A 25593-nucleotide genomic window follows, 5' to 3' on the forward strand; every position below is an offset into this window, starting at 1 on the left:
CTGGGACTGGTGCACATGCCTATTGAAATACCATAACAAGACTGCTACATTGAGTGTATGCACATCCGCTCGCTTAAAGTATCTACTGATCCGCACATTTGCATGTTTTTGCTTATAGTTACTAACTAGAGAGCGTAGGTAAAGCATTTCCACATAGTCCAATAATGATCTACTGAATAAATGAAGAAAAAATGCGGCCTTCCCCTTTCACCTGTTCTACACGCTCTTGACGTAGTTACGGTCTCTACAACAACAGTAACAAGAACTGCACGTATCATACTAACTTATGTCTACTGATAATTTCATATATATTATTATTAAGAAATGTTGAAGAAAACTGATAGTCACCCGTTCCCATAACTTCATACCGTCGACGTTCATGATGTCGAAAGTGCTGATCGTCGTGGTGCCATCCTCGTTGAACTTGATGTCCAAGTCTTCTATTGTTGTGCTGGTAAGGTATCTGAAATTCATGGGAAACACATCAGGCTTTTTTGAAATTGTTGTCACAGGTGCTGCATTTCAAAGATTCATCCATTTCTTTAGAAATGCACATCGGATCAAATTCAGCTAGCAAAACGTTTTCTTTGAGTTTCTGCTGACGAAGCTTTACCAAGTTTCTGACAGCAATAACCAAACTAGCTCAAGTGTGATTATTAATCGCTCGATATTGCCAGCGTGTTAAGAATGATCTGTTCTTATAGTCAGTTCAACATGATTAAGTACCTTTCCCAAACACATACGTCAGTGGAGTTACGCATGAAGATTGTAAACCTGCCCTGAATGTGTGATTATCCGAATGGTTCTCGGTCTTGCATCTGATAGATATCGAGTCAAAAGGGGATGTCAAAAGTAGGACATTAGTCCGCCGCAATATCCCGATATGCCATCAGCTGTATCCATCGTTACGGAATCGCCATATCCATCATTTTGACCCACATGTCAAGGATCTATCTACGTCGGATTACCGATAAATTGTATTGTAAGTAAAGATGAAGATATTTCTCCGGATTGACCACCCACGCCGAGGCATTAAGGCAGGCTCCGTGATGTCGCGCCCGTCTACAGATAGAACTTGATAGAACTGACAGAACGCGCCTGTCTACATATAGAACTTCTTGCTCGTCATTACCCAATTTCAAAAAACTTCTAAAGATAGATTTCACTGAACCTTCTCCTGATTTGTTTGTTTTCCTTGTTTTCCGCTTTTTCTTTGATATTTGATGACAGAATAATTCATTTGATTATTATTTTTGTATAATTTGGATCTATTTCTTTATAAATTGTTAACTATGTTTAAGTTAACATTGATCATGTATAGCGTAATCACACTTATCATATAGCTTAATCATACTTATTATGTTTACAACTCAATTATTTTGTAGTTCCTCTTGTTTTGTTTCATCAGGATTTAATCTATTTATGGTATAATTTCAATTTGTTCTTTCGTTAATTTTGCTTAATTTGCATTATGTATAATCTTAAAAATTCCAACTGTCTAGTTTCGAGGGGAAGCCCACAAAAAGCAACATAGGCTTCTGCATGTTTTTGTTTTGTTTATCTTTGTTTTATCTTTGTTTTATCTTTGCGAATAAACAATAAACAACTCTTAGTGAGAGGTTGAGCTGGTCTTATGGTGTTTCAGACTAGGGAGAAGAAATGCTGTTGCAGTAATATTCACGTAACCCGTGACCTCGCAGTGGTCTTCGGGTCACACCTTGAAGTGACCTTCGGGTATTATAAAGTGGTGCCCATAGGGTGAAAAGAAAGCAAGCTATAGATCTAAGGAAATTACGCTGCTTTTAACATGTAAGATTTAATGGAAGGCCATAGATGGTACATGACCTGACAAGTATTTTCTTGCCTCATCTTTGAACTTTTCGGCTATATCGCGATTTCTAACATGGTTTCTGCGGCGTGTGTATTCCGAACACCGTTAGCATAGATGCCATCAAACGGGGAGTGTCGATACATTCATCACTAAGTAATGCAGCGGATATGGTGAGCAATAAATCAGCTACAGAAACATTAATATTTTTCAGGCGTGAAACCTTGTATGATAATGAATTGACATTGAGCCACGTCATTGAAGTAGAGCACTGAATTTTGAAATAGCAATCAACTATAGGCACCTGATTTACTTTTAAAGTATATAACAGAATGAATGAAGCATTAGATAAAGGATATCGGTGTTCCTTGTTGCAATTCTAAATTCCACTTGTGTTCCAAAAACCTTCGTATCAAAGAAATTTACAGTTTTGTTCCTTTTTGCAGGCTGAAGAATTCTAAATGCATTACCAAAATAAATCGTGCACTTGCTGCACTAATATGGTACTTCACACTATCCTTTTTGAGCTGTTAAACTGCCCGAGAAGAAGCACCCTCACTTTGACGAACCATATGAATGATTTATTACACGTTTGTTGTGCGGAGATAAGGCAGGATACGCAGGAAACGTTCTTATTTTCCACGCCAGCCCGGCTGTTATGTCCTCAGAGGAGACGATAACAGTCGTCAGGGACGGAATACGATTCCATAAAACTCTGCCTGGTTTAATGAAGTTTTCTCACACCGCCGGTTATCTATACGAGTGATATAGAGGTTGGCGGAGGTCACGTTTAAATTAACAAGGAATATTTCTAAACGATTTTTGCTTTGAGTGAAACATCATCGATGCACACAGGTTCTCCTAAATGCCAGACAGATAAACATGATTCACTTAATTTGATTAAAAGTTGATGACATTTTACGACTTAGAAAGAGCAGTAGATGCATATGTACATGTTTCCATCGCGAGTCTGGTAACATGACTGTAAAAACTGGCTATCAAAATGGTAATGAAAACTCCGCTCTTGAGCGAACCCTTGAGCCTGTTGGCACAGTGAATCCACCACGGGGCTTTACTGACGTGGCTCTGCCGGAGTCAGGTCACGAGTCCTGATGAATTCATGCGATCTTCACCAGAGGTGTGTAATTTTCTACTCCTTTAGTCACCAATTATGCTGCTGGAGAGGCGGGGGGCTTCGAAGGTCGCAATATGTAAGTGTTATCACGCCTCTGCCTCAAGTTGTATGTCTGGAACGTTCGATCGTCGAATCAACGGTGTGACGCAGGAACACATGAACAAGTTACATCCGCTGGGTGATTAGGACCATTAGCCCATCCCTTTTGAAAACATCCCTACTCTTTTCACCCGGGTAAGGACTCGTGTCTACATCAACTATTAACATGCAGCATGGAGATGGATTCTCGCGGGGTTCTGAGACGTGTTCGGAATATCCTTAATTACCGATTCCTGATGCAGCTTCGGCTTGATTGGGAAGAGTCATTATAATATGCTTCAGTAATAAACCGTTCTGTGGAGCCGCTCAAATATTCTGAGAATTATTAAGAGCAAATGTCTGTAAGGATCAAACAATGGTGGCAGGGGTCAAAAAATCGATTCGGCTCATATTTTGCACAGTGATAGTACTTGGCCCACTATCCCTCAAAATAGCTTTCGTTTTGCTCAACACCGATTGTTGCCATGGCAACGGGCCAAACAAGTTTTGGGGCCTTTTTTCCCTGATTTGGGCATGTCAAAAACATGAAAATTGGCTCATTTTAGGACATGATTACGAGCAGATGCTTGAATTTAACAGGAAAACAAAAACTAGGCTAACAAGAGCAACTACTCAGCTTTACTAGAATAGCTTGGAAGTTTTCATAAATCCAAGTTGAAGTGCTTGGGCAACCTCAAAACAATACAGTGTTTGTAGCTTGTGAAAAAAGGTAATTTTGTCCCAACTTTGAAACGCTGTAAGTCCAAAAGTGGTGTTTTGTTTTGCTTGAAATTTACATCATATATACATCCAAGTAATAGCTATCATGTACTAGTTTTTAAATTTTGGCTTCTTTTTTGGTTGTCACGTAACTGTCCTCAGAAGTAGGTCATTTTTTATGTTTGACGAAAAATATGATGTTGGGCCATATCTAAAGCCCAATATATGGGAAAGTAAAAAAGTGATCTGGTTTAAATTCATGTCAAAGGTAACCCTATGCATGTTCTATCCGATGAGTGGTTGCAAAGGTTGGTGTCTTGTTTTGTTGCTGTGTACTTGTCCCTAAAAGTAGGCCATATTTTCGATCAAATGCGGAAATCAACATTTTTGGCTAACTTAGAAGCCCTGAAGATGTCAAAGTAGGATGTTTTTTCAATTCAATCTTTTATCAGATGTACCCCTGTGTATTTTCTATTAAATGAATGCCTGCAAAGGTTGGTGTCTTGTTTCGTTGCCGTGGACTTGTCCCTAAAAGTAGGCCATATTTTCGACATATGCGGAAATCAACATTTTGGGCTAACTTTGAAGCCCTGAAGATGTCAAAGTAGGATGTTTTTTCAATTCAATCTTTTATCAGAAGTACCCCTGTGTATTTTCTATGAAATGAATTCCTACAAAGGTTGGTGTCTTGTTTCGTTGCTGTGTACTTGTCCCTAAAAGTAGGTCACATTTTTCGACATATGTAGAAATTAACATGCAGTAATTTCTAAACCCAAGTTCTTAAAGAAGTAATACTATGTATTGTCCTTCAAAAATACTTCTGAGTATTACCTAAGGGTTTTGCTGATTTTACCCCCATACCTACTAGAGTATAGCGGATCTCCCCGTATTATCGTGCCCTAGTAGTAGTAGTAGTATCCAGTATTTTGATTATACTGCTGCCGGGGTCCCTGACACAGGGGTGGGCAGCAGTCGGCTAGGCTGAGAAAAAGACTGTTCCAGGTTCAGGAGTTTCTGACGGGTCAGCAAATATCAAGTTATTTCTCAAGACGCGCACCTAAACGTCGTTAAACTCCAGAAGACGCCTAGGATGACGAACAAGACTCTAGATCTGCTGCGATAGAATCTGCTAACAGTAACATACAGGCGCACATTATGAATGAAGTCCAGCTATGCCACCCAGTTATATACGACACATACAAGCTTTGTGACTTAGCAATGAGGAAGGAATTGTATGAGCTTAGCATCGCACTTCTGAGGTCTATTTGTGAACATTTTGATGTGGATATCTGATCATCGACGTAAATCGGCATTTGTGCGAAAATTCAAGAATACGTGCGTTCCTGTCCTTGTTTCGAATAGGCATTATAAGTAGAAGTAACAGAGCAACAGTTACTGTTATGTTGTAAACTACATGAAGAGTTTACTCGGAAGCAGACTTAAGCTGTATGCGCATAGGGATAATGAGCACATTTTGTAAATGGTTATGATTTATATCTTAGGATAAAAGTAAGATATTTAATACTGATGTGGTTTACAGATATGCAACAGACTGTGCATAGACTGTACGTTAGGTGTATAGTGTCAGAAGCCTGTGTGTATATATATATATATATATATATATATATATATATGTACATATATATGTTTTGATTTTGCTCCCTTTGAATCGCTTATTTCCGAAATATGACCTAAATGCACCTTCAGTTTCAAGTACACTGCAACGAGACAAGACACCAACCTTTAAAAATATTCATTTGATAGACAATACACAGGGGTACTTCTGTTGATGGAATTAGAAATAAATCCTACTTTGACATTTTCAAAGCCTGAAACATAGCCAAAAACGCTTGTTTCTGTATATATGCAAAGTATGGCCTACTTTTAGGGACAAGTCCACGGCAACGAAACAAGACACCAACCTTTGCAGGCATTCATTTCATAGACAATACACAGGGGTACATCTGATAAAAGATTGAATTGAAAAAACATCCTACTTTGACATCTTCAGGGCTTCAAAGTTAGCCCAAAATGTTGATTTCTGCATATGTCGAAAATATGGCCTACTTTTAGGGACAAGTCCACGGCAACGAAACAAGACACCAACCTTTGCAGGCATTCATTTAATAGACAATACTCAGGGGTACATTTGATGAAAGATTGAATTGAAAAAACATCCTACTTTGACATCTTCAGGGCTTCAAAGTTAGCCCAAAATGTTGATTTCCGCATTTGTCGAAAATATGGCCTACTTTTAGGGACAAGTACACAGCAACAAAACAAGACACCAACCTTTGCAACCACTCATCGGATAGAACATGCATTTGGTTACCTTTGACATGAATTTAAACCAGATCACTTTTTTACTTTCCCATATATTGGGCTTTAGATATGGCCCAACATCATATTTTTCGTCAAACATAAAAAATGACCTACTTCTGAGGACAGTTACGTGACAACCAAAAAAGAAGCCAAAATTTAAAAACTAGTACATGATAGCTATTACTTGGATGTATATATGATGTAAATTTCAAGCAAAACAAAACACCACTTTTGGACTTACAGCGTTTCAAAGTTGGGACAAAATTACCTTTTTTCACAAGCTACAAACACTGTATTGTTTTGAGGTTGCCCAAGCACTTCAACTTGGATTTCTGAAAATTTCCAAGCTATTCTAGTGAAGCTGAGTAGTTGCTCTTGTTAGCCCAGTTTTTGTTTTCCCGTTAAATTCAAGCATCTGCTCGTAATCATGTCCTAAAATGAGCCAATTTTCATGTTTTTGACATGCCCAAATCAGGGAAAATGGCCCCAAAACTTGTTTGGCCCGTTGCCATGGCAACAATCGGTGTTGAGCAAAAAGAAAGCTATTTTGAGGGACAGTGGGCCAAGTACTATCACTGTGCAAAATATGAGCCGAATCGATTTTTTGACCCCTGCCACCATTGTTTGATCCTTACAGACATTTGCTCTTAAGTTACTGTTGGCCTCAATGGGGCAATATCCTTACAGATGACGATGGGGCCGTCTCAGGGCTATTCTTGTCGCTTCTACCCAATGTGAACCTCCGCGTATGTTGCTCGAGGCTAGATATGGTCACTGAATTGTTTAAACACATTCTAAAGGCGAGTCCTGCCGTCGGAAACGATAAGCAGCTTTGAAGGTCCTTAATGGGATTCCAGCAAAGAAACAATACACCTAAGGCGTAGTGTTCATCGTAGATTAAAACATTGCAGCCGAGGAAGACATATGCACAATTTATATCTTTGAAATCGGTTAGAATCAAGCTCTGAGCAATAGGGAATCTAGGTAAAGGTTCAGTAGAAAAATGACGTTTAATTCAGTAAGAATTTCCTCTACAATCGTCAGACGTCACGTGTTCATTTGGTAAATGCTAACTAATGCTAGAGTCACATTCCCAAACCGGGGCCCGGCCGGGCTGTTTGCGAAAACGAAAATAAAAAGTGCATATCAAGAAAATACACAATCTATGGTCAGGAGTCATTTTTCACGTTTTGGGTCTTTCTTTTGTCTTTTATATCATATTTTTCGTTCCCGAAAGTTGCTCGACCGGGCCCCGCATTGGAAATGTGACCTAGGCATAAATGAAATCAACTTCGTCAAAGAAAACTGCTCAGTCACCCTTTAGCACGTTTTCTCGCTTGCAAAACTTTAAAGCTCTGTCTAGCCAAAAAATTATTTTATGTACGTCCTGCTAAGGATTGACAGACACGCGCATAATCCGGGTGAATTACGGCAGCGTATACTGGCAACGAGGACGGCTTAGAGCAAATCATGGGTTTTGTTTTGACGGCAGCTGTGAAATACATTTGGAGATTGAAAATGCGATATATAACATGATATAAGATGGATTTTTCCTCCCCACCTTTATTGTCATACAGGAGCGGTGGCACATTTTGTAACCACAACATTGTCTATTACAAGCGTATCATCAAATAACGTCTCCTAGCGCGCCATCTCCTCTAATGAAGGTTCCCCATGGTACGTTCAGACACTGTGCCGTTCTTTTTACGACAGCAAGATGCGATTAACATCCCGGGCTTTCTCGGGTACCATTGTCAAATTACCGCCTTTCGACCACTCTTTCAACACAGCGCGTCAGATCGATCTCATTGATTTTCACTTGGTTTTTGTCTCGGACAACTGTGCCGTTCTAATATGCAAACTGTAAGTGGTGTTATGCCCCTTTTTACTTGACGGCGATCGCCGAGCGACCAATGAGCGACCAAAACTTGATTTGTGTTCCCCTCGATATTTTGATTAGAATACAATATGCACGAATAATAAGTAGTGCAGTAGGACGAACAGCGTGTCTTACCAGCGGTATAGCTTGATTCTTCTGAAGAGCAATATGGTAAATAAAGAATCACTTCCTAGTTATGGCAACACAGCTCAACCCAAATAAGGCGTCATTGAGGGTCTTTGCCTATTACCATACAAGGCAATTATTTACACGCAGGGAAAGAGCCAGCGTACTTAAATACGTAAACATTTGACACGACCCGAAAAGTTTGGCATAAAATCAAACTGCGAAGGATCAGCGGTAAGATGGAATATTGATTTTGTCTGGCCGACGGAATAATGGCCAGAGGCAGTTGATCCTTCCTTCTCCATCAAAACCCAGTCAATCGACATGCCAGGCTTTCCTGGATTGATATTGACGTCTGGATCAACATGTTTAGCAATTCGGCGGATTAACGTCAACAGGTACTTGTGCTAGAGGCCTACTGGCCTGCACTGCTGCAGTTTAAGGGAGGGTGGCAGCATTTTACGTGAGAAGCACATTACTAATCATAAAGTCAGTTACAACTACGCCAAGTTGGTGAAATTGAATCTTTTTGTGATATGCATTTTTATGTTTCCGTAAAACGGTCTAGTAGTTAGCAATCCCGCGTCTGGGTCGCAAGGTCGTGGGTTCGATTTCTGACCAGTCCGTAGGGTCTAAAAGGGGACTTGGAATCTCCGATCATCCACAAAAAGATAACAGGAAATCCTTTAGCGATTTTTACAGTATTTGTCTTTATGAACGGAATTTCTCTGCAGTTTTCACCGTATTACAATAAATGACATCTTAGCACCAAACTCAAGACGTACCTCGACGTAATGATTTTACCGGTTCTCCTTTGAATTGAAGACCGATCAGTAGGAAGCAACCGCAGTTATCTTATTTGTAGACAACCCGTGCTGTAGAGCTGTGGAAATGGGGCCTTAGAGCACGATGCTTGTTCCAAACAATTATTTTCAGTCACCTGTATCTGATTTCGTTTACAATACAAGAGCGTCAGACATATGTGTGATGCGAATGCGCTGCTCATCGCCAAAAACACATAGTTTTCTCCCTACCGACGTGTTTATCTCATTACGGAATCCACCAAACCACCACTTAGTCCCTATGTGCGGGCTGAGGTTGGCTGAACCCCAAGGCGTGTGTTTGAATTTGTAATGGCCCTGGCAGATGCATACACATTCTGGTGGGATGCTCTAGCCAGCGACCGTTCGGGATGAACTAATTGAACTATATGCGCCAGGAATAGCTGTTATAAGTCTTTGCATTGTAACAGTCTGGTGGGTGTAGCCATTTTAGACAGCTCCAAGGACATACGAAATAAATGTCCATCTTATATCTGTTTTTCGCATGCATTCATGGGCATGAAACTCACCATGATATGTTGAATTTGTTGGATCTACCATGATTTTCATGAAAAAAGACAGCACTTCAATCAAAACACAAAATTGATACCGCTTTGCAAACAGCAAGATATGATTTCGAAAACATCCCTTTCCCTAGTCTGAATATGTAAGGAGTCTAAGGACATAATTTCTCATTCAGGAAGAAGATGTATTAGGTGCAAGTTCAGGAAGCGTTATTCGCCATGACATAACGCGGGAAATTTCTCCCTTCCTGCCTTAATTGGCATTCACGACGAGATCCCCTGGTCCCCTTGTTAAAGTAACGTTACTCTTCGATCAATAAATGGCGACAAAAGGCGGTAAAAGTTTAGTGGAAAGTCCATTGGATGCTGTTTGGTCAGGGCGTCAGGATAATACGTTCGTAGAAGCTCTGCCACATGAATAACAATAACTAGAGTTCCACGACCTCATACCTTCGCCAAATGATTTTAACCTTTATGACTGACGTATTGGGAGTGTTTCTCGTCAATTATGAAAATGTGGTCCTTATAAGCATAATTTGATTCAACGATGTTCACATTCACATAACTTCTAAATGCTACAAGTATAAGATTGCCATAATATACCAGTATGGAATTATAGTAGTTTCTCATTAATGATGCAAATTAGGCCTACATCTGCAAATTTTCTAGTATCTGTCAACGTTCCTCTCTTCCTCAATTACAAATGTCACATATTCGAATAGTCAAATCATGGAACACAGTGGGTTTTTTAAATTGCCTGAGTGATTATGCAAATTAGAATATGATTTTCATAATTATCCTCTAATGATACGAAGCATCGTGTAAGCTATCTACATTAAAAAAATCATGACCATCCATTAAGCCCATCTTGAGTTACAGTATACTGTAATTCCTCATTAATTATGCAAATGAGGTCTTAATTTCCATAGTTGATATCTGATAATATTTCTCTCTTCCCCTGTTACATGTGCCACATGCTTGAGAGTCCTATCGTGGAATTTGGAGGATGTGCAAACCTTCCTCATTAATTTGCAAATTAGATACCGATTTGAATAAAAGTATTTAATCATGTACATCATCACTCAAGCTATCTACTTCATGACCATTCATCAAGCCCTTCTTGAGTTATTCCCTTTCAAAGTCTGAAGCAAAACCTGCTCCTGCAGTTCCAAAAAAGCCGCCATGGGGGCCAAACATATAGCACCTACTCTCTGTCCAAAGAGCTACCTACCACTCAAAATAAGTTCCCTAGCATGTCCAGAACACGAGATATCAAAAAGGGAGTTCCGCTGTAGTACCGTGACAAGCCGCTAGGGGACCCAAAATCTAATCACTTCTAGGTCTCATCAAGACCCACCAACATACCAAATATCAAAACAATCCATCTAGGCCTAGATGGTGGTGCGCCACTAGGCTGATTTTAGTAACATGTCAGTGTTCATATTGATATGATTGCATCTTGCTGGTACTTTGCAGTTCCATAAACGGCCTTCTTGAGTTATGCTGGTCAATTACAAACACACACACACACTCACGTGCATATAAACGCTACCCTCTGCATAACCTTCTCGGCGAAGGTAATTACAAACTTTACAAACCATCTTAGCTACCTGGTTGCCTTACCTGTAGAGTAACTTGGTTGCATTTGAAGACCGACTTCCTCTGATGCTTTTGCAGTTGTATGTTTGTAGATCACTGACAGAATTCCCGTCTTGAATGTATTGTCTCAAAGCCTCCATGTACAACAAAACACCTGTCCTGATGGTAGCCTCCTTATTATATTTTTGGCTTTGTGATACCAAGGACAGCAGTCCGACCGGGTATTGTGGCGGCGCCTCTCTGAGCTTCGTGAAATCTCCGATAACTGATTCCGCTGCAATCCAAACATAATCCTCGCTAGTGTATCCTAGCGCTCCGGCAGCCTGGAAAATGGTCTTCGCCTCTCTTTTGGAACAATATAGCAGAATGACCTGTGACATGTTTCTTCCCGCCAGTTGAGATTTAACGTCTTGAACTGTGCTGGTCGGGTGGACGTTTAACGTAAAGGTGCGATAAATGGACCAAACTCCCTTTTCTTCATTCTCCTTAAAGTTGATGACCATGTCTCTGAGTGTCTTCTGGAAGAGCCGATGTCCTGGCATCTCACTGGTCACCACGGAAAACCGGTACCAACGCTGCAGCTTCAGCACAGCCACCATCACTTCAGCCTGTTGAGCTATGGAGCTTCTTAGTAGCAGCGGGTAGAATGGGTTATCCTGGAGCAGGGAGAAGGACAGAATCAGTCAAAGATGCAAGGGTATCAGTGTAGTCATGTATGCATTATATATCCAGTACAAATTGTGCTAATGCTTTATTTCACTACACCGTTTACAGCGCACTTGCATGTACTTTTATACTTTATAGAAGTAAAGTCAAAGATTCAAGGGTATTGGTGTAAGCATTTATCCAGTAGGTATCCAGTATGAATTGTGTTAACGGTTCATTTCACTACACCGTTCATAGCGCCATTGCATGTACTTTTATGTGTTTATAGAAGTAGCCATTTTCAAAGAATGTCCATGTACTTTTTTCTTGTCAATAAAGTATTCATAAACGTTTACTTTGAATGCATATCAAGTTGTTTTATCCTCCTTAGCTTTATATTCTGTTTTGAAAAAAGGTCAAAGATCCACTACAGAATGACATATGTTCTTAGAATAAAGGTCACAAATGTAATGATATTATGTTGATAGAGTTATTAGGACTCAAATGACTGTGTATCTCTGCTATATTGTATCTGACCCTTACCTCTTCCCTCATGACCTCAATGAAAAGCGGCCTGCGTGCCGATTTTAGCTTATCATGAATAAACAAAGGTTCATACAAAACAAAACAAAAGAAACAAACAAACAAATGGCTGCAGCGTCCACTCCTGTTGATATCGTCGTCCGGTGCAGTTCTCACCCACCATCAGCACTTCCCCTAACTATATGATTAGAACAGATGATCCTTTTTGCACACTTGCGATACCAATGTGCTGAATATGCATTTGCCAAACACCTCGCTAATTCGAGTGGTTAACAAAATGCTCTCGAGACTTTGCAAACCGAGCTCAACGTGTCTCCGATGTGTTTGGGGCGTACGAAAAAGCAAAAACAAATAGATATTGCTGTCAAGATGTAACTCTTGGGTGCAAATAGGTCAAAATATCCTTCTTCCTCCCACATATAGCCTAATGCGGCACTACTGTAAAGTGACCGAGGAAATGTGGTGATTCCATAGTACAAGGTCGATCAGGCCCGGAAAATGATGTTTAACTTCATGCCCATAGTTATACTTTTTTGTGTGTGCACCGACAGTTTTGATTAACTATCAATTGCACGGGTAAGAATCATGTGAAAAAATCTTTGCTCGTGAAATTGTTTCATCGAGTTGCCGATAAAACTTGAATATTCATCGCCTATAACGTTTCATTGTCACTTTTGAAAAATGTGTTTGTAGGATGAAATAAACTGTTGTCATGATTTCTAGCGAAATTAATCTTGCCGACAGTAGCACGGACATACTTTGTATGAACTATAGTCAATCCCTACCTGTATGTATATATACATCTACATATTGATGTTTCCTATCCAATATCCTGAGCTACATAAAGCCGCAGAGAGGCACGTAAAAGATATTACTCTTCGCCACAAACGTGGGTGTGACTATCGAATTTCGTTGCCAGTTCGAGCCATTTTAATTAGCTGTTATATTGAAACGCCACGTAAAAAGGATCGCCTGCAGATGTGGCTATTCTTATCTACGGGGCCATCGTCAGTAATGACGTTTCTCAATATCTGATCATTCCGCATGGTAGATTTATAACCGGCACATCGCACCGGCGCACTACTTTTGTTAGCAAGTCATGTTCCTGCTGACGTCATGGCGAAATTGGGGGCTGTTCCGTCTGAAGCGGCCATTTGCAGGTCATTTAACCTGCCAATATCAGGCAGGGAGTCGTAAAGCATACGGAATGGCGGCAATATGGAAGGCAGTTACCATAAAGCTGTGCGAGATGTCAGGTCCCCTGGACCAACACTCGCGATTATAGAAGGTGTAGTAACTTATTTTGATTCTGGAGCAGAATATCAAGTCGACCGTTAGAGTAGGGTTTTGTTCGATTGGATTCAACTGTAAGAAATGCATACATGTCAGTGACTTCGTGTTCAGGGTTATAGTGCTGTCGTCTTTGACTTGGGCAATCTAAAGGCCAAGTAGAAGTCCCCTGTGTTTGTGTGGATAATGGACAGATAATGATGGAACGACCCCGAGTGGCCTTTGTTTCCATTCAATTAGACGTTTTATTGGTCTCCCGTCCGGCTTGACTTGCTAGCCGCTGCGTATCGGAAACCCGTACGTATACAGACCTATAACTTTTACTCTTTCTGTCGTAAAACGTCCTGTGTGAAAACAGGCAGAAACTGAATTCAAGACTTAGTAGTTAGTACATAAGAATATGTGTTCACGGAATGTGAGTTTCATTACTCCGACGTCCATACTTCACGATGTCCACGCCTGTTACTTCAACCAATGTCGCCCTACATGTAAAAGAGGGCGATGTCCTCAAAACGTTTCCATCAGACATTAAGAAAGCTGACACAAAACACCTCCCTATCATATCATTCCTTATTGCGTGCCATGAACATATATCTATAAGCTTGGAAACCTGCCAGCCCCAGCTAAACACCAATGTATGTAATTCTCAATACGTTAAGTACTGCGTTTGCCACAGCTCTTGCTTGTGATATTATGCCATTAACCTCAACCATTGATTTTCATGGCCTTGAAAAGGCTCATGCCGCCGAAAACCCCTTACGCCGGCCTTATTCTGCAAGTCTTATGTATTACACGCCAGTCCCGTAATGTGTTTTACACTGCTGGCCGTTATAGCACATTTTCATCTTACATAAGCTGCCCTGAACACTATCTACACCTGCACAGATATAAAAAAACATTCACAGATAAACGAGATTGTACCTGCTATGAATGAGTGATTGTTCTATATTGTAGATATGCTAACCATACGTTATTTGTTCTGTGGTGATCTCATCCATATGCTTCGAGGGAAGAAGTAGCATTGATAATAAATCTACAAAGCTGTCTTAATAGCACAGAAAATGTGTGCAATAAAAGGCAGCCATAAAGACAATTGTTTTATTGCTATGCTTATAGGTGTTAGACAGCTAAGGTTGTTTTAATCTAGGTTTACTGTTTCATTACGCTTGGTTGCATTTCTTGTAGCGCACACACGCCGTTTCTTAACTTGATATATAACATGACTTCACAAAGTGAAACCAGAACATAATCACATGCACACGGAATCAGATTATAATCTCAAGAGTTGTGCTTGACTTTCTCGATGAAAAAATAATGTGCTATGTAATTGTGGTGTCTCTTCTACATTCGTCTCTTGTCATGCTTTTGGTGATTCTATAAGCTTAAGGGCGTTTTGCAAGATAAAAAGAAATAAAGAAGTAGAATTGACAGTTGTGTAGATATCCATGCCATGTAAACCGACAGATGTTATGAGAATCTACACAAACATCAGTCATGAGACGATATCGCCACAGATAACGATACTTCTGTCTGACGTCTTTGAATGCCTGACGTCAGCATGACGACCGTTCTTTATGTTGATATCGATTTGCAGACGTTCATCATAAGATCAAGAAAGTAGCATATGAATAACAGGGTCAGATTATCTGCAACGTTGCCATCTTAGTGATTTGAGGATACAGATATGGTAACAGAAAACGTTTCTTCTGTACAGGCTATTCAAGATATTGAGGTGGTGATGAAATTATGAATACAGACCTTCAAATTCTTTTAAAATACATTTAAAACGTGTCAAAATGAGAGGCTATTGATAAATGGGAAGATTACTTCAAGAGTACTAAACACGGATTAAGATATCAATGCTGGAAAGATTAATTGGTCATATGCATGTACGTTATGTTCTAATTTGAAGTGGAAAATGCGGTCAACACTTTTTTTATACATTTCTTGCATCAACATAAATGATAAAAAAAGGAGTGATTGGTGTAACAAAGGAGTATTTATGCTGCTCGGTGTACAAAGCTGTAGCGTCTTCATGAAAAATGCAAGAAAGTACAGACGCGAGGCGTGTAGATTACAAGCCTTATGTGTCCGCTTTTTCTTCTCATCAGAACTTAAACAGGCAAGTGATGGTGAGGAAAACATATGCCGCAATTCGTCAGGGGCACAGAGTAATACTGCGCTTCAACGATTGCGGAAGGCGCGGAGAAATGGAAAGTTGAGCACAGTTGCCTTCTTCTGTTATAACCATACCGCCAGAAATATAGCGTACTGAGGCCAGTCTTATCTACTGTACGTATTACATGACATGCTACGAAACGGTGTAATTCAAATGTATATAATTTGCTCTACAATGTAAGATCCATCATATAGCGAGCGACTCACACTGCCCAGCTCTGTTTGTATGGATGTGATTTGTCTGACTCGTTGACCTGCGGGTGTACATTAGTGTAATAACTGTTATAGTCATCCCCGGCCACAACTGGACACTCCGACCTCATATATGTAAGTAATATCAGCTTTCTGTCGTATTGACAGTTCCCAATAAGAACTCCTTTAGGCGTTCCGTATAACCAGTTATAAGCCAAATGTCCTGGCAGTCACGAAGTGCTATCAGGGCCTTACACACCCATTACCCTAAGAGCATCCTGCGGCAGTGTGCTCTGGTTAGTTATTACCATTAGGTTGAGAAGGACATATTGTTTCTCTCTGCTCTAAGCAAGATTAGACAAGTAGAAAGTTCGTTTTAGGAACTCAAAGTTCTGACTCCACAAGGTAAGATACAAGAAGTGTTTTCTTAATGACTTAGATGCTAAATCTACCCTGCCTTGTGTTCATTTGACCAGCTACATTTATGCCAAGCACCCATCAGAGATTTGTGTGATTGAAATAATCTTTCAAGTTCATAGCTGTTGGTATGGAATCGACGTCACGACGACGTCATCGGGCATCATCATCAGTCGGCTGCGGCGCAGGGGACTGTAAATTTCTTCCAGTTCCTTTTGTTGCCGGCAAGGGGAGTGATCTGTTTTGGTGTAAACTGGCCATTGTAGTATTCCAGGCATAAACAATGAAATAGACCTAGAGCGGACGTGTCGAGCGGTCCTCGTTAAATCTAAGAAAACTCATAAGAACGAGTAAAAATAAATGCAATTACAAATTACGTGAAGATAAGTTATCATTGTCTGCTACACATAAATTGCACCACGTAGGTATATGATCTACTGTGCACCTAACATTGCCTTTACTATCTATATCAAATCATCCCCGGCAGTCTATACAGCTTCAAAATGTAATTATTAGCAGTGATTTGCATCAGCTTGCACTCCAGGCGTCGGTGGACAACATCCGTGACGTCCGTCATCCTGCTCGTAAAGGCCCCCTGAATCTACAGTATGTGTAAATGACGCACTGTTATGTTGCTTCCCCTGAGGTACCAGCGTGTTGTATTGGAAGATTCCAATGTTTATCATCGCTTATCTATGCAAAGGTCAAAATGCTGACACTGTAGCGGTAAAAAAAACTCCGCTGAGTTATATCTGGAGCTGAGAAACCCTCGGGAAAGTTTATAGAATGTTGTAACGTTCCATCAAGATGACCAGCATTGTTATTTTCCGCATCTAATAATTTGCCGAGGGCGTCTGCCGAATCAACGGAACATGCCGCCATCTACCAAACTTAAGCCAGAAATTGACTTCTTGGACATGATGTACAACCCCATTACTTCAATTAGTATATATGGCTACAAGGCGTCTTAAATTTGTTTGGAGTTTCTTTTATCACAAAAACTCCAAATATCCTATGTTCTACCAACCTGATGAAATTATTTTCAGAAGTCAAATTTGTTTGCTTTTAAATGAATAAAGATCAACCCCTGGCAATCAGAGACTACTCAAATTTCATTCCGTACGTCAAGTGTGAAAAGTCACGATCGTAATTCCGTAGCTCCAATTTCCAGCATTGGAAGGATGTCCAGACCAGTACTCGTCCAACCCAGCTACCAACCAGGTCATGAATAGGCAAAGCGAGCGGCGTTTTCTTGGCTAATTTCGATCCGCTGCCGTCGTTCTAATTTCATACCTGAATGGTGTTGAGATCTTTATTGATGGTGTCCTGCTGCTGGTGAGGTGGAGCGCCTAGCTCTTCCCGGAGCTCGCATGCATTCTAATCAATCAGTCAATATTAGCTAAAGAGCTGGGTGTAGAATATGCCAATAGCCTTTAGATAATCTTATTACCCATACAATCATTCAAAGATCACTGTTGCAACACTTATGGTAGCCGCACTGCAGCAAGCGTAACTTTCTTCTCGCTGGCAAGACGCTGTTATTTGCCCGCTAATGCACTGCCCTGACGCTTCCAAGTTTTGATCCACGTTCAGCGCAATAGCTGGCAACCAGAACATTACTATGGGTTTGCTCACACCAAAACCGTATCGAAGTGAAACCAATGCAATTGCGGTTGGATACCTTTTCTGATGAGGGTAGCTTTATCATTTAATATGGTTATCTTGCAAAAATGGGGAAGAAGTTCAAACTGGGGTCTCCAGCTTTGGAGAATTACCGTTGCAGCTCGCCATCTTTCTATTTACTTAACTTAGATTATTAAGTAGACCTTACGAGAGTCGCTGTACTTTTGTTGTGTCAATAAAGATTGGTCTTAACCAAGCAACTGTAACGTCCTTGAATAAAATGACTTTTTACACAACCAAGAGATTTATTCAACCGACGTAACGTCCTTGGTTTCAACCTTACCGGTAGTAGCAATTTAAAGCACCGGCAACCTCGCAATATATCTGAGCATCTCCTCACAAAGACATGATGAAAGTATTCTTGGTGTTCCTGTAATATCTCAGGGTCCCACCTCGTTTCACCTCCCTGATGGAACAGAGGAGCAATACATCCCAGAAGACGTCACAAAACGCCATTGCTCCTGACGTTGATTGGTTACTAATTGTATAACAAGTTTAGAAGCCAATAAGGTATCGGACATTATTGAAAAGTAATCAAATGGGCTGATGGAGTGATGCATGAACCTTGGGGACGTTGTCGTCCAGAACGTCCCTTTATCTGAGGTAAATCAATAAGGGAAGCGGCTGATGTCATATATGAATTACTGCCTGCTTCGTGAAGAATACCTTATAGTCACCAAGCATGATAAGATGGGTTACTTAAACGCTGTCTTGGCAAGATTAAATTGCAGATTATGACTCCTATAACGTCTTTCGTCAGTGATACATTGCATCTACGTGCGTGCTCAGGCCAGCAGCATGTTTCCAAGGCGTTCTCAACTTCGGGAAACAATCCACCTCTATCAATCTGAGTATATTGCATGAAATTATCTACACCAATCACAGATAGACATACGTCCATATATTTTGAACCGAGCTGCAATGTCACGTATGGTTCGGCAATGCAACTTTGATATGCAACACCCATACTGTTATATGAAAAGGACTGATTTAGTTGAACATGAGGCCAGGAATAAACATCTTGTTCTTAAAATATTCAGGACAAAACTTATAAGCTGAGAACCTGCACTTTAAGGTATGCACAGAATTCTTTCTGGTGATACATTTCTAATAGCGATGATCTTGGGCAAGTTTCGGCGTAGTTTTGTTTTAAATGCAAACGCATCAGGTGAGACTACAGACGACACATCCCACACCGGGGGATGCCTTGCCCCTACCATACTGGATTGCACATACTCGATGGGCCGTTTCCACCATATTGCGTTCTGTGATTGATTGCTGACGTGGCCTTCTGACTTCAGCTCATAACATGACTTTATGCATCACAACGGATATTATATACGTCCATATAAAAGACTACGTGTCTTGCAAAAACCAAACGACGACATAAATCGAAAACGCCATTTTGAATCCGTTGTTCATTTCAACCGCTTTGAGATGTCTTAAAATACCGAGACAATTCTCTCAAATACGACGAGAGAAATCATCTTTGGATTTTTTTACGATATCATCCACCGCACACAAGACATGCGTGTATTGATACACAGTAGCTGATTTTAAAGGCTTCATCGTAATTTTCCCACGTACGAGAGCAAAGGAGCGTAAAGCATTAAAATTACATATGGCCAACTTCCAACTAAATTGACTGTAACACTGGGGATTATGCAAAAATATAAACGTCTCCAAATAAGTAGTTTGAAATATCTGCATCCTAATGTGGACATACGCCAATTTATCCTCACATGCACAATGTTAAGGGAGTGCATATGTAAAAAGGCAATCAAACTGCCAAAAAGGTCAATGTCAAACCTGAAACCAAAATCCTTGCACAAGCGTTTATTTGATGTCACAAATTCACAACATGGCAAATTTAATGTATAGATAGAATAGAATAAAATAAAATAAAATTAAATACTAGTAAAATAGAGTAATGCAGTGAAAACGTCTTTGTAATGTGAGGTGATCAAATCATAAGATGTGACACTCAGTGAACAATGGAAAAAACAAGACTGAAGAGATATCTAATATGCCTTCAAAGTTTGTCCAATATTGCAAGGACAGTTTCTAAAGCTTATGACGCAAATGCAAGGCCGATGAACCACACACCGCTTGTCAACAGACACCGCAGGATGTATCTATCCCCTGGGATTGCACAGGGGACCATCGCTGGGGAAATCAGAAGGGTAATACATGCGACATTCTGTGGGGGCGACTGTAGCCTGAATTATTGAAGAAAGTTCATGGTCAGGTACCTCTCCTAAATTGACCCATGTGTCATGTATTATGCTGAAGTGTCAGGGAACAGTTTATGGTGTAGCTAGTATTAGACATATGATATGATTCTACATCATCAAAAATCAAAGTTGTAAACTAAAACTTCGCACTGCATATACTTCATTTACATGTTATCTGTGATGATATTATATGATAGATGACTTTTGAGAGAATCCCATGAAACAACATATTGCCATGTTTATTAGCCCACTTAAACTTGTTCTTCAATTTATCATTTTTGTCGTGTATAAAACCAAGGAAAGGATTCTAGTAGGCCAGTAAATGTATTCTGAACACGTACGTAGAAAGTATTGCAATTCATGGTAATTTTCATGCAAAGAGAATACTATGGCTGGCAGCCCATTAAGTTTCACTCAAATAGCCAAACTTTGGGAACTTTCTGCATGCATGTTGCGTCCCTTTATCGTCTAAGCACATTCCACTGTACCTCCATGGTCTAATAGCAACAGTGCTATCATACAGACCACCTAGTAGGTAGAAAATAGGATAGGAGAACTCTGCACGGCCTCACTCAGGTTCTGCGTATTACTGCACAGGAAGACATTTGTCTCTCCTCTGAAAGCATAGGCAAGTAATTCAGCAGAAGCTTTAAAGGAAGCAATTAGAGCCAGTCTTACTGAGAAGTGCGCCTTAAGTATCTTAATGTGTCTGTCCTTCCTCTGCGTAGCATTCTTTCCCTGGGCAGAGATGTATTTGCGCATATTCGATGGCTTTAAGTGCGCAAGAAGATGGTGTCTCAAGTACCTTTGATAGGTATGGTCTATAAGATTAGCTCCTGTCCAAATCGATGTGACTGCCGAACAGAAATCACTCAAGCTAATGGATTACTGGCTTGTATTTGAATGTCTCTAATGCTTTTACAGGCTTTAATTCCATCTCAACGACAAAATGTATTTGAACGCAGTTGTAATTTTGTACTTTGCTAGCGTTATAGTCATAGTCTGTGTGAAGAATGCGTTAAAACTATAAGATCTTAGGATCCGAGAATAAATCCGACACACACACAGTACGATGAATCTGCTTCAGTCTCCTCTGAAGCTACCCCAAGAATTTTGAACACCAAACAGTGAACTGTCTTCTGTATAATTAAGATGCAATTACTGTCCATTGTCACTCATACTCACAGCCGGTACTTCCCATGGCGAAGGTATCTGCCTGTATGATCTAGAGTCTTCTACTGAACATCGTGTTTTGATTAAATCCTATTTCGGCAAGTATATCTTAACTACCATGTTTTATATCAGCAATACACGTGAGAGTAAATATCATAAGATGGAATGACTCTGAACATGTACTGACAAACCTGTCACGAGCATATAGTACATATGACCGAGTGACAACATCCTGCCGTGGGGAATAGACATGGCCGGCCAAACCATACTGTTACACAGAAGGTGCCGATGATGTAGCGGTTGGAGATTGACATAGAGACGAAACTTAATCTCCATACCCTACCGACTATCATCAATTATGCACATGCTCGATTATGTACTATCTGCAACACTGATAAATAATCCCTAGTTGTGGCATCTGATGTTTGGAGATCAGCATAGCTATAGAGGTGATGACATACTGTGTTCCACGATAACGCCTATGCTTACATTTATGATAAGATGTCACACGATAGCATGAATATTACTTAAGATGACTGAGAACGCCAGTATTGTCCAACTTTCACAGACGAAACCTAGTTTATTGCAAGAGACATTTTTGTGAAATATAACATATGTCCATACGCAACGTTATGCGGCTGTTAGGGACGGGGTTTGTCAGGGAACATGCGTTATCTTGGACAAATTGGTAGAAAACTACACTTTTGGGACATGGAGATGCATATCCTCCCCAACAATGGTTAATTACTTTTCACTATGTGATATCCAGATCAGTTCAGGATAAGGACAGGGACCACCACACGGTTGTATATTACAGAAAGAAAGTAATGTTTATATCTATGTCTTTTATATTGAAAGGTGCTAAGGACGAATTTAAACACTGACAGATGCCGCGGTTAGTGCAGATCCACCCAAATGAATGACCGTGGAGAAGGGAGATACAGCAGTAATCTTAGTTTCAAGTAGATTTTCTCATCGCTTTTTGTTTGCAAATTATGCCAATAGGCTTAAGTTTTCGGAGATCTTCACAAACTAACTGTGCTAATAATTAGAATGAGAAGCTTTGATAAACGTATATCTACCATTCAATGTATCATAATGCATGCCATCCGCTGCTTCGCATTTGAACGCTGATGCACTATGAATCATCCAAAATTCACTTGTCTGAAAATGTCATTGAAATGTATTATCATAAATGCTTTATCATCTGACCTTTATCCAGCTACAGTCCATATTTGATGTTGAGGCTCTGCAATAATGAAGTCCTACTTCGCCCAATATTGCTAAACACATTTCAGCTAAAATAGCAGCGGAAATTGATGGTGGAGTCACGTCCGTTTTGCGGTATTGATGGAAGTCTGATAGAGCCACTCCAACTACGCTCTGGCCTGAGCAGTAATGAGACTTGTTCCGTCCATCTACCGGTAAATGTATTGAGCCACACTGACAGAACTGGGGCTTGGCCCTATTTGAATGTTGTTTTTACGGTTTCAGTTACGAAGGAGTCATTATTGCAATGGGTTTTACATTGCAATTTAGTCAGTAGGTCTGTCTTCATTGTGCAGTACGTGACCTCCCGCAGCTCTTCGTACTGATGGCGAATAGCCCCAGGATTGGAGATAGAGCTCTTCTTGGGGATGCAGGATAATGACTCACAGTCAAGCTCTTATTTGGTCTCTTGCCCTATTTGGTATAACGTTAAATGAATTGGGATTTTGAAGTCAACAAAACTTTCAAAATTTTGCTAATAAAAATAGATCATAAATGAGTGATAACATTTGACTGGGCACTGTTTCAGACGCCGTTGCTTGTTATATAGCATGCGTTATTTGCTGAGCATTTCATTTCTACGTAATGCTATGAAAACTCATGTATGTGTGAATACAAATAGATGTGCTGCTGGTAGGTATATTTATAACTTCGACAGCTATATAACTAGTTGCATACCTGAAATTACATAAAATATAGGGTCTGCTTTCTGATATTCTCCACACATCCTCCCGTCAGTTTTCACATACATGTAAGAGTACTCGAGTAGCTCATTTATCTTGATGAGACATCTTCATTACTCGTCCCCAGAAGACTCATTTGGAGACAACCTAAGACAGGCGCAGCACTGATGACGTACAATCAAAATCAATGTACGTTGCATTCATAGATACGTAAAACAATGCAGAACTGATGTGGCAAGAGCAAGCACCGCTGTATTTTGCATTGTTTTAATCATATACAACACGACGTTGCACGCTACGCCAGACTCGTGAGTTGGGAGAACGCTAGTAGATTGGAAATTTTAATCAAGTGAATCAAACAAAATGATTGCTTCAAAGTGACAGTTCAATTTCTGGTTTGATTACTTGGTTCCGGTCCTAATAAAAGTCACCATTTAAATCAGTCCATACCTTATTTCTATCAGTAGGTTTTCGTCAGCATGTGGGGGTTTGTTGTCATCAGCTCCACGGTGATATGGTGTTTTAATTTTCCTTATAAACGTGCAGTCTTTGATAAGAATCTACCGTTGCAGTTTACCGGATATCAACCTCCGATACATATACTAATTAAATTGAGCTGAGTAGATGTTTCCCTTAATTTAGATTGTCATGAGACAAGCATCCAGAATACCAATAGATATTTGCAGGTAGCAAGATGAAATATCGCCAGATAAAAGATGGGGCCTGGGGTGCCGGGTGAAGTAACCTACCATTAATACAGCATTCTGACTATTATTAACTTCATCATTAACCTTTAAGAATCCAACAAGCTGGGAGGGGTAATGTCAACAATCTAAGGGGATGTGTTAATTGGAAACGTTCCATTCATTTACTTGACTGTGATAACATCTGGTGAAGCTGCGTGAGCGGGATAAAGGAAGCATTCTAATCCCGTTATATTACTTTTTTGAAAAATTGAATAGCATTGTGTGCAACAAATCACCAAGAATGGAAAGAAAGAACTACGCCTTTTTCATGTAAATGTCAATGTAATCAAAGTGTCAGCTGACCAGGGGGCAGAGCTACTGTGTCATACAGCCTATTACCTTCCCCAGAAGATCAACCAGTTGATGACTACCCCCGGGACCATACACGTATGTAGCTGCACTGCACTATCTTCTCCAATATCTCAGAATATTGTCTTCAGTCGTGTCTTGGCAAGTGGACAGGATAAGTTGAAGGGCCATGAGTGTCCCCTGAGAAACGATCACACCTTTGCTCATCATTTTGCTGGCAGTCGTCATACAGACTGTGCAAGCTTGTGCTCGTCGACGTCAGCAACCCCGCGTTCAAACTTTTACATATTTCAGAGTGTAGATTAAAACAGCGTTCCTTATATCTACATATGACTACAGAGAGAAATATGCTACAGATTTTACTCTCTTTTAGAGTATGTGTGATATGCAGATCTACGCTTTTAAGGAGATTGCAAAAAAAGTATCATAAAATTGCCAATTGACCTATGTCAGAGTCTTTTCTGTGTTTTTCCGATATACGCAGTTAGCTAATCTTCAACTTCGGCCTGAGTGATGAGTGCTGTTGCGCACCTATTGAATCTAGCTGAGCGAGGAGGTCATAGGTCACAAAATAAATGGCCACCCTACACATCAATCTCGACACCTCAGCTCAGCCATATCCAGGATTACAATGCCCCAGGTCCATCTACCGTAAATTTGGCATTCTGATGTTATATATAATGTCGTGATAAGTATCTCACCTCAAGTTCATCGGCCTGTAACGCCCATCAATTCTGTACACGATTTCAGGTACAGTATCTCAAACAACACTTTGAACGCCAAGCATCTTTTCAACTATGAAAGGTCAGAGTTTCAACAGCTCACATAAGACCAGGTTGAACTACTCTCCAAGCAGAGGTTGGTGGGAAAGATTGTGACCTTTCTATCATGGTGCCCCGTTTTTTGTCGGCTCTCCCCCAAGCAGAGGTTGGTGGGGAGAGCGGACCAAAAACTTCGTCAATCACAATCACAATCACAATCTTCCACACCAACCTCTGCTTGGAGAGTAGGTGGAACGTCTCATGTCGTGTGAGTTGTAAGGCCGTCGGTGGTTGGTGACTCTCATGTCGTGTGAGTTGTAAGGCCGTCGGTGGTTGGTGACGGATGTCGCCTCCCCTCAGATTGAATGAGAATCGAGCGAACCGTTTCAGGCACCAGCGTACCCGGGCCATTCGGATCACAGGCTGCCACGCTTTGGA

The 25593-nt window shown here is 40.4% G+C and overlaps 1 protein-coding gene across 5 annotated transcripts in view; it reads right to left on the bottom strand.

Moving 5' to 3' along the window:
- LOC136440299 (glutamate receptor ionotropic, NMDA 2B-like) overlaps positions 1-25593 on the bottom strand; it is a 73093-nt gene that overhangs the window by 14609 nt on the left and 32891 nt on the right. For all 5 annotated transcript variants that reach the window (XM_066436252.1, XM_066436251.1, XM_066436253.1 and 2 more), the window contains 2 exons: positions 11057-11688; positions 349-463 (listed from right to left, as the gene is read on the bottom strand). In XM_066436252.1, coding sequence (XP_066292349.1) covers positions 349-463; positions 11057-11688 — 747 coding nt within the window. The remainder of the gene's footprint in view (positions 1-348; positions 464-11056; positions 11689-25593) is intronic.

The sequence above is a fragment of the Branchiostoma lanceolatum genome, chromosome 8 (assembly GCF_035083965.1).
Source record: "Branchiostoma lanceolatum isolate klBraLanc5 chromosome 8, klBraLanc5.hap2, whole genome shotgun sequence".
Lineage (NCBI taxonomy): Eukaryota > Metazoa > Chordata > Leptocardii > Amphioxiformes > Branchiostomatidae > Branchiostoma > Branchiostoma lanceolatum.